Raw genomic sequence first — 11233 nt, 5'->3', positions numbered from 1 at the left:
TCACACACCATCCCCCTCACACACCATCCCCCTCACACACAATCCCCCTCACACACACACAATTAAACTCGTCATGAACCCATCAATAAACCAATAAATAGTCAGTCAGTCCCTGATGTTCCCACTCTGGAACATGCCTTGTGTGGCGGGCCATTGACCTCTAACCTCTAAAATACTGGGTTGGGACTGACCTTTGTGTGTGGGGTCATAGAGGAGGTGTTGTTGAGCCAGACTCAGGGAGGAGGGCGGGGTCTCCAGGTTGCCCAAGGAGAGGTGGTAGGGGCTGGAGTACAGCCCGTTCGGGAGGGACACATAGCCTGCAGGGGCAACAGATCACCTGGGTTAGTGCTGGGATGGAGCAAAGACGTACCCTCCGTAGATTTACCATTCAGATACGCAATAATGACGTTCCGTACTAAGATTGGACAGCCCTGCACCCACACAGAACCCCAACAAAGACTACCTGGACCTACTCTCAGGCAGCGCTGCTGTTCTCAGAAACCTGACTTTAAAAGAAAATATTTCAATTACAGAATAGCCGGTAAATTGTGTTTTCGGGACAATATTCAATGACGAAACAATGTCAGAGACAACCATGGCTGTTTAATTTAATCAACTGCTCTTCACTTACAAGCATGATGGCTACAGATGTCTTAACGGTAAATCGGTCCCGACAAAGCAGGTAAATCACAGAACACGCAAACAGGTCACGGTACAGGCGTGCACATACTCAACACTACTGTGCACCGCCGTTGAATACGCGCTGGGTTACTACTGAGCATGTTTCAGTAGATTACAATCAGAGTAACCCTCCTTAACGCTGAGCAGCACCCGTCACGGTCACTAACGTACACAGCAGCACAGCTCCATTCTCAGAGTGCTGAGGCAGGTCGTTTGGTCAGTGGAGTTAACCGCTTGAAAAATCAGCATATTTTCCTTAAGTTTCCTTATGTGCTGTGGTATGTTATGCTAGCCTCAGCTGTTGGCGGCAAATGTAGCGGTCTGTGAATGACCGGAGTCTAATCTTTTAAGCTAGCCTGCTGTGAAGGTCATGTGCTGCAGCCTGCTTGGACACTGCCTGGCAGAACGCTACGCTACACTAACGGCTGCATTATTAGCGGGTGCTTAACTGTGTTCCAAGTAAAATATTTAAATGATCTGAAACGAAGTTGTAACAGAAGCACGCCAGGTATTCAAAAACGATAAAACACCAGGTGCACTTGGAGTGGAGACGACGGACGAAAAGCAAGGAAAAATGTACACTGGGTAGCGTAAAAAATTCCAGGCACATGTGGATTACGAAGATTAAAAAGCCTTTTTAACTTTGACATCCACATGGAATATACTACCCAGTGTATATTGTTCTTTTTAAAACATCTAAATATTGATCATTTGACAGTGATGTGCCAACAGAAAGACACAAGAAATATATAGAGACCCCCTCCTCTCAATAATTCCCTCTCCCTCCCCCTCTCCCTCCCTTTCTTCTTCGCCCCTCCCTCCCTCCCCCATTCTCTCAGGTAAAGCATACAAGTACAAGAAATATGGATGTGGAGAAACACACACACTCAGGATGTGTAGCAGATGTGTCTGATGTCATCTGGTCAAAATGTGCTTTTGTACTGACCACATTAGATCCATAATGGACATACAGCTTAGTAAAGACAGGGGGCGCCCTTTCCCCATTGAGACAAAGGGACTCCACATTTGTTCAAACTAGTTCCTGTGCGTGCATCCGCTAACATCATAACTAAGGATGCACCAATCAGATTCTGAGTATCGGGTATTTGGCCCGAGACAGGGCACTGGGTATTGGCTGCTAGAAGCCTGTAATGAGCAATGCCTTGACACAGATGCAGTCTGGGAATTAAGCAAAGAAAAAGTTTTAAACTTCCCATTTTGAGCTGGGTGTATATTCTTGCACAATAAGTCTTAGGCACCTGCAATTTAAACTGAAGCCATGTATTTGGGTAGTAAGTGCTTATTTGTAAAAGAAAAAAAATATTGAAAATCAGGGGAATTTTGTTGTTGCACTAACAAACACTTTCTGAGGACCTACAGTGAAGTTTTTGCTTCTGCCTGTAAGCACCCAGTTCCACGAGATGGCCTGTGTGGCAAATGGCATATTTGGATGTAAGTCTACAGTAGTTCTGATTGGCTAAGGCACGCAGGTCTACAGTAGTTCTGATTGGCTAAGGCATGCAGGTCTGAGTAGGTTTCAAGCCTGAAATACTTTTCTTCACTGCACTCTCTATTGTTTGTCTAATATGGTTCCACTTCTCCACTCCATTACTTTAATTACTCCCTGACTTTAACTCTGTGTCCTTGGAGTGTACTTGAACACATGAAATATGACGACTTCTTGTTAAAATACTGTGACTTACACTTCAAATATTCAGTTGAAGATGCAACCTGGGACTTTTGCGAATAGAAAAACATTCATATTTTTGAGGGGGCTGGATGTTTAAAAAATATATATATTTAACCCACTGAAAAACAAATCTCTTTTACAAGAAAGCTCTGCATGTACATAAATAAAACAATAAAATAAAACACGATACATTATGCAAAAATAAACATTTAACAATAACAATCACTTTTCTAAACAACTAGAGACATGTCTAGAAGCCCGGGAGGCACCAGAAAATTTAACTGCAGGGAGCACCTTCAGATTCACCAGAACATCTGGCTGCAGGGAGCACCTTCAGATTCACCAGAACATCTGGCTGCAGGGAGCTCCTTCAGATTCACCAGAACATCTGGCTGCAGGGAGCTCCTTCAGATTCACCAGAACATCTGGCTGCAGGGAGCTCCTTCAGATTCACCAGAACATCTGGCTGCAGGGAGCTCCTTCAGATTCACCAGAACATCTGGCTGCAAGGAGCTCCTTCAGATTCACCAGAACATCTGGCTGCAGGGAGCTCCTTCAGATTCACCAGAACATCTGGCTGCAGGGAGCTCCTTCAGATTCCAAATAGGGGGTGGGGGGTGAAGGGATTTCCCCAGTTTTGAGAAGACCGAAGGGATCTCCAGAGTTATCCATCTGTGATATCAGGCTGGGTAACTGGTCTTCCTCAGCTTAATCAATAAAGTAATGTCCAAAGGAGGTTTCTGCAGGACTGCTTTGTAAATAAACAGAAAAGAATGCTGCTCTATTCTAACACACAAGGAAGTCCAACACACTTTTTGATACAAAACAATGGTGAGCTCCATAACCAGCAATAAACACCAGGCCACAATGGTAAACAGCACCTAGTTTGAGTGTAGAAGCATCTGCCCGCATTAACATAACATCTCCACAATCTAAAATGGTCATAGAAAATGTATTTCCTGTTTCCAGAAGTTAGAGGATTTGTTTCTGCAAAGTAAACCAACTCTGAACTTCAGGCAAATTCCAAGATATTTATAGGAGGGAACCTGTTCAACTAGAGTACCACTCAAAGTAGTAATTACAAAAAAATGTACAACAGAGTTACACGATCAAGAAAAGAGAGAGATGTGTAATATGTTCTTTACATGTGCATAATTTCTGAGTACCCTAACATAACACAGCCATGAAATTCCAAGTTTGGGAGTGAGTGGTTTAGATGACATGGGGCACAAGAGACACTCTATTCAAGACATTTCTGGCTCAACAGCACCACTTTTACAACCAGTAGCTAAAACATCTAGAAGGAAATCTAAAATGAGATCTAAAACTGTTAATAACCACTTGTAAGGCATACAATTCAGTTAATGTAGATTATATGTCATGCAGATTATATTTCTTAATCTATTTCAAAGTTACTGAATGGAGTATTTAAACAATAAACAGACGTCAAGTTATGAGAATTATAACAAAATCCACTGAGACTCCATTTAGATTACATTCGTACATTTAAAACTTTTTTGTGCAGATAAACACTATATCGGACACTATCATCTGAGGGATTTTCTTGGGCTAATTAGGTCTACTTAGGATCCTAACTCAGCTTAGAAACAGTAATTGCACCAATAGCAGCCAATAAGAAATTACAATTTTCATTCAGTAAAAAAACAACAACATTTTGAAATAAAATTTTCATAAAAAAGTTACACCATAAAACAAAATAAGTATTTCTAGTAACCTGGTGTAATTTTGTATTCATTCTAGAGAGTAGTACGTCCGGAAAATGTGAAACAATGGCACTGCTCAGAGCACTAATTTTAGGCACTCTAACAAAATGCCGTTAGAGAAAACAGTTGTGATACTTCATTGTATCAACATTTTCCCCCTACCAACAAATCACCATCAACAACATTAAAACGACTCTTTTAGATGGGTGCCCGGTTCCGGCACATGTTTAAAGCACAGTCGTTGGAATTGGTATCGTTTGCCAATGCAGGTGGCCCCGTAAAAAGACGCGTTAATGATGGTAACACAGAAACCGCGTCACGGTAACACCAGGCGATATGCCAGAAACAATGAGCTCAAGCACTTGGCGATACGCCAGTAACTCTAACATCAAAGCGGTTTGACGCCAATGCTTGGAACTATGCTAGCAATACTAATATAGAACCAGTGTCATGTTAACGCCAAGACCATTCGATAGCAACACCCAGCCATAGCATTCCAACAGCATTCCCATTTAACTTCCAACACAGCTGTCCCTATTCAGCAACGGCCTCTGGAATTAGACCAACCTCCCCCAGAGACAGAGAGAGGGGTGGGGGGGGGGGGGGGGGTGACAAGAGAGGGGTAGAGTAAGGGAGGTGAGGAATAGCCATGGGAAGAAAGAAAAGTATGTTGTGACCCATCTTCTCTCCCGGCAGGAAAAAAAGAGAGGACTGGAGGACGAGTGAAAGGAGTGAGGCAAGAGAGAGAGCTGAGAAGACAGAAAGAGGACAAGAGAGACAGAAGCAGAAACTAAAAACACAGAAGAAAGAAGGTCTCATCTGGTGCGGATGGCCAGGCTGATCACTATAAACATGACGGTCACAAACGTTCATTACAACCTAACCAACGCCAATAACCTTCATTACAACCTAACCATCGCCAATAACCTTCATTACAACCTAACCATCGCCAATAACCTTCATTACAACCTAACCATCGCCAATAACCTTCATTACAACCTAACCATCGCCAATAACCTTCATTACAACCTAACCATCGCCAATAACCTTCATTACAACCTAACCAACGCCAATAACCTTCATTAAAAACTAACCAGCACCAATAATCTTCATCAATAACCATGAATCTTCATCAAAACATCAGGAGGGTCAATAAGGTGATCAGTGATGTGTCTAATCAATATAATGATCAGTAATGTCTGTACAGCAGGTCAGCTGACCACTGATTATAGGCATGTTACCTTCCTGGGCAGCAGCGTGCGAGGCCCAGAGTTGAGCCATCTGATTGGCTGATCTGAATGAGGGGTCAGAGGTCAGGGAAGAGGGTCCGGGGTAGCCGGCCAGGAAGGAACTGGAGGATGCTGGGAAGGCGTCGCCTGACAGGACAAGAGACAGTGAAGTTTTACTAAGATACATAGACATTGAACAGTAGACTAAAACATCACAGTGCTGGTACTACGTTGTCCAAACCCACCACTTATTAACGCTGACAAACAGCACCTCTTGTCAAATGCTGACAAAACCCACCACTAAACGTGGTAGAGAGGTGTTTTTAATTAAACAGGTTTTTATTGTGATCGTTGATAGGAAATACTATGCAAAGGTTGGAGGAGTAGTTTTAACTTTAATATTAAAAACAAACTATGGTGTACAAAGGAAATATTCATGCTAAAAATATTTTGTTCAATTTATTTTCGTTATCAGGAATGCTCTGTAAACGTATGGTGATACTGATTTGTAAACATACGCCTGTAAACGTACAGTGACATTGACCTGTAAATGTACAGTGACATTGACCTGTAAACATGCTGTAATATTGATCTGCATGCGCAAAAACATATGTGAGTAAATTTCCAGTTATAACAGAATTAATCAATCAAATCAATGACATTTATTTATAAAGCCCTTCTTACATCAGCAGATGACACAAAGTGCTTTATAAAACACCCGGGCTTAAACCCCAAGGAGCAAACAACAGTAGTGTTGAATTTCAGTGACTAGGAAAAACTCCCCAGGAATGCCAACATTTTGGAAGAAACCTAGAGAGGACCCAGGCTCAGAGGGGTGACCAGTCCTCTTCTGGCTGTGCCAGGTGAACATATTAAGATTACAATTATAATTAAAAGGACTGAGACCTGAAATTATCTACAATGCAAGTGTTTTCCGGCATAAAAAAACGAAAATCGTCTGCTTTCCCAAAATCTTGCATCGACGGTGTCGGCGCGGTATTTTTTTTTTGTACTCCTACAAAATTGGCGATTAAGTCTCAAACAGGGATGGGACAATAGACGGTGTCAGTACTAATTGCAATGGACAAAAACTCCATAATGGGGAGAATGGTCAATCAGGATAATCCTCACAGTAGTTGAAAAAGCTCTGTCAGTTTCCCTGACTGCTTGCTTTATCATACAAGTAGAGCACATCATCTCACGTTGTACTATGCCACTAAACATTCTCTGCAATGTATGGTCAATGAAGCCGAATGGCTCTGCTAGCAAGCACCCATATGCAGTAAGGTCCAGAAATAATTGGACACTGACACACGTTTTGTTATTTTGTCTGTTTACCAAAATAGATTCAAGTTACAGTTAAATCATGAATATGGGCTTAATATGTGCTGCCTCTCAGCTTTCATTTGAGGGTATTCACATCCAAATTGGAGGAAGGGTTTTGAAATTACAGCTCTTTAATATGTAGCCCCCTCTTTTTCAAGGGACCAAAAGTAATTGGACAATTGACTCAAAGGCCATTTCACGTTATTTCTTCATCAATTAAGCAGGTAAAGGTAAGGAATTGATTCCAGGTGTGGCATTCACATCACAGAGAGATAGCAGGAACATTAGGAGTGGCCAAACCAAGAGTCTGGTACATTCTTTGAAATTAAGTATGCACTGGTGAAAACTAAGATATACTTAAAAAGTATGGAGAAGGCTTGGAAAGGCTCTTGATCCAAAGCATGCCACATCATCTGTACAACATGGTGGAGGCAGTGTGATGGCATGGGCATGCATGGCTACCAATGGCACTGGATCACTAGTGTTTATTGATGATGTGACAGAAGACAGAAGCAGCTGGATGAATTCTGATTGTATAGAGATATATTGTCTGCTCAGATTCAGCCAAATTTATTGGACGGTGCTTCAATTTACACAGCACCAATGACCCAAAACATACTGCAAAAACAACACAGGAGTTTAGGGCAAGGAAGTGGAATATTCTGTAATCGCCGAGTCAATCACCAGATCTCAACCAGACCAAGCATGCATTTCACTTGTTGAAGACAAAAATTAAGGTAGAAAGACCTTAATCCTGAATAGGAGCTTGGTTGTTTCATTTCAAATCCACTGTGGTGACGTACAGAGCCAAAATGATGAAAATTGTGTCAATGTCCAAATATTTCCGGACCTAACTGTAAATGCACAGATTCTTTGACAATATTTTAATGTAATGTCTTAGATATAATTAATGGAAGAATATGAGCAGAGATTAAAGTAAGCTGGGTAAGAGAACAAAATAATATTGTAAATTACAATACAAATTCTAATTACATTCTTAAATGTCATCATGACTTTCGTGTTGTATAGATTTTGCAAAATAAAGTCTCAGTCTATTATATGTCTCTTCTCGGAGGAAGCGTGAGAATAAACAACTAAGAACAACTTGAATGTGCATCAATGTCCGCCAAGTGTCTTTGTGGATCATGAAATGTTAATCCCAGCCAAACTTTATCCATTACATTTTTAGCCGACACCCAAAATAACTGACCGATTTGTTGTAAAAATGTAATACCCAATCTGACTGGTAAACAAAGTCGGTCATGTCCGATCTGAAATATGCCAGGGACGAGGGATAATCAGATCTTAATTTTGTCAGATAATTAGACATCAGATAGACATGTGTCCGAAGAACAAAAAGGCTGCATTTAGTCAGCGAAATTGTTTTAAGCTGTCTGGCAGAGGCCACTGATGTCGTACATGCATTTTATATTATAGTTTTATTTAACTGGGAGATCGCAATCTATTGTCAATGAAGCTGGCAACCATAAATGCAATAAAAACCTTCTGTGATATTTTTTTTAGCTAGAAACCAGAATTGTTATTGGGTTTGTTATTAATCTGGATAAAATCATGAAATTGGGATACATTTGGCCAGGATCGTCGTGGCATGAAATTCTCATATTGTCCCACCCCAAGCCTCAAACAAACATAATGTATTAGAAGGCATGATTTAATTTGAGTATAATTTTGAGTAACACAATCAGATCAAGAAAATAATATATGTATGAACATTGGACTATTACATATTTTTTTATTTTATTTCAGTTAGAATTTTCACAGGGCCTGAGGCCTTCGGAGGTCATAGGTCATAGGCGCATGCGTACCCTACCTAATGGTAGTCACCACCACTGAGACATTATGCTAGAAATATGCTAAAACATACAATTAAAATATTAAAGTCACTAACAATATTAATGCATGAATGTGAAAATACTGGATCTGCGACAGCAGCAGAGCCTAGTACATCTGAAGGACGTCAAGAGAGATGAAAAAGGAGGTGTCAAGGCAAGGATGGATGAAAAAAGGCATGCTCTCATGGGTTTCTTTTTTTAATGCAAGTCAAATTAACAAGAACATAGTATAATAACGAAAATAATATTGTCTGTGATTAATTATAAAGCTTGATGAGTGATTTCATATTTGTATGTGATTTCTAGATCTTCTAATGAACAGTTTAGATGCTCAATAGCAAAAAAATTCAGGCGGCTCAGACATAATGGAGAGGGAATGATATCCTCTGTATGCTAGAAGCATTGTGGAGCCAATGTGTTTGGGGGCTTAGGAAAACAGCCAAGCAGAAACTAAAGGCTGGATGCACTTAAATCTAATAAAATGTCTACTAGTCCTGGACAGGCATAGGGGAAAAAAACAAGGGGAAAAACCTACATATGTATAAAAAATAAAAAAAAGATCAAATATGTAACATTAATATGCACAGAATAGATGTATTTCTTTTTTTTGGGTTGCTATTAGGGAGGACATTGTGGGGTGCATTAGCTGCTCAAGTGGACATGGACAACAGGGCAGATTTAACACTATAATACTTTTCTTTTTTCAAGCGTGTAGCCAGGAATTATACACAATATTGGTGTAATGGTGCACGCATCCATACCGTACTGTTCAGGACGTTCGGTACGCGATGCGATTCGAATGAATATAGTCTAGTTTTAACCCCATGTTGCGTTTTTTTGTGCGGAACTAACATGCTAAACTCAGAGTTCCCCCCCCGGAGACGGATCTTGAAGCCGTAACTTAGCAACTGAAGTAGCCAAGCACATGTAACGCCACCTCGTAGATAAATATGTCAAACAAAAACGACATCCCAGAGCTTGAGGACCCTCCCGTATCCTACAGGTCTCCCGTTTGGGAAAATAAGGCTTTCCAGTTATAGCTGCACTAGGTAGGATTTGATCAGTAAAAAAATACACATGTTTTGTCCCCTATAAACATCTTGCATGGCTCAATGCTAAAAAAGAATTGCCACTGGCCCTCCTTCCAAAAGTTGTAATTTCTCAGCGGTACAACATACAACCAAATACCTTTATTACTTAAGACATTTTTTTTTCTTTCATCACATTTCTAATTATAAAAATGTATAAAAAGATAAGTCAATAAAACATTTGAATTTTAAACCAATCACTAATTAATTCACCCCCAAGGGAACAAGGTGAACGGCTGGTCTGTCTTAGTTACTAGTTATGTGGTTGTTATAAGTCATGGAATCACCCAATGGGCATCTGCATTTAAATTCCTGACCAGTACGGTCAAGGGCCCTGAAGACAGACTGTTAGCCACCCGCTTGGCTGTCATGCAGACCAGGTGCTGTTTGTGAAAGTTGTCAGTGCCTTTGTAAAAATACCACATTTGTCCACTCTAGCCAGACACTTAGGACATACGACACCACAGTGCATCGGAGTTCCATCAAAGTCCAAATATGTCAATTTTTTTGCATTGAGGTGGAAGTGTTTGTTTCGTTTGAGCTCGCAGGTATACTTCGCTTCACTTGAGTGACTTTCACAAGCTTAAATGGCATTCTAAATGTATTTATTTGTTTTTGGGAAAACAACACCAGACAGCTATGCGTCACATCACTGCACAACTCTTGACTGGCCAACAGACGCAAAAAGAGCTGCAATGTAGTTATTTGTGCGTGTTCCAGATTATGAAACAACGTGAGGATGTTGAGTTTATAATGCAAATGTTTTTAAGTCTACATTATTTTGATAATGGCTCTATCAGGACAGTGACTTGCTAGTTTTATTAGTCCCGACTTGACTTTTTACATCAGGCCATCGTTACTGGGCCAGGGCCTTCAGGCCATCGTTACTGGGCCAGGGCCTTCAGGCCATCGTTACTGGGCCAGGGCCTTCAGGCCATCGTTACTGGCCCAGGGCCTTCAGGCCATCGTTACTGGCCCAGGGCCTTCAGGCCATCGTTACTGGCCCAGGGCCTTCAGGCCATCGTTACTGGCCCAGGGCCTTCAGGCCATCGTTACTGGCCCAGGGCCTTCAGGCCATCGTTACTGGCCCAGGGCCTTCAGGCCATCGTTACTGGCCCAGGGCATTCAGGCCATCGTTACTGGCCCAGGGCATTCAGGCCATCGTTACTGGCCCAGGGCATTCAGGCCATCGTTACTGGCCCAGGGCCTTCAGGCCATCGTTACTGGCCCAGGGCCTTCAGGCCATTGTTACTGGCCCAGGGCCTTCAGGCTATCGTTACGGGCCATCAGGCCACCGTTATTGTTGAGCCCTGTGTTGTGTAAGCCAGTGGTTCCCAACCAGGGGTACTAGGACCCCTGGGGGTACTTGGCCTCTCCACAGGGGGTACTTGAAAACACTCATGACACCATAGACTTACTAGTGAAATTAACATGAGGGGGTACTTCAGGGGTACTCCAAGCAGTGCAAATTCTTTTGGGGGGCATATTAACTGAAAAGGGTTGGGGGCCACTGGTGTAAGCTAATGAGGCCCTCTAAGAGTTGTTTAGAAACAGAGAGTCCAGTGCCAGTGAAATGTCAATATATTCGTTTTGGAGCCTGCCACTCCTTTCCGTTTCAGCAATCCTGTTCCAGCTAATCACC

The 11233-nt window shown here is 41.7% G+C and overlaps 1 protein-coding gene across 1 annotated transcript in view; it reads right to left on the bottom strand.

Annotated features, from left to right (window-relative positions):
* Positions 1–7106, bottom strand: part of LOC105031078 (trinucleotide repeat-containing gene 18 protein) — a 19345-nt gene extending 12239 nt beyond the window's left edge. The window contains exons 1-3 of the mRNA XM_034295157.1: positions 7070–7106; positions 5337–5471; positions 192–317 (exon numbers count right to left, since the gene is read on the bottom strand). Coding sequence (XP_034151048.1) covers positions 192–317; positions 5337–5471; positions 7070–7106 — 298 coding nt within the window. The remainder of the gene's footprint in view (positions 1–191; positions 318–5336; positions 5472–7069) is intronic.
* Between the last annotated feature and the right edge of the window lie 4127 nt (positions 7107–11233).

Source organism: Esox lucius, chromosome 11, assembly GCF_011004845.1.
Source record: "Esox lucius isolate fEsoLuc1 chromosome 11, fEsoLuc1.pri, whole genome shotgun sequence".
NCBI classification, from domain to species: domain Eukaryota; kingdom Metazoa; phylum Chordata; class Actinopteri; order Esociformes; family Esocidae; genus Esox; species Esox lucius.
This window is presented reverse-complemented; position numbering and strand designations above follow the sequence as displayed.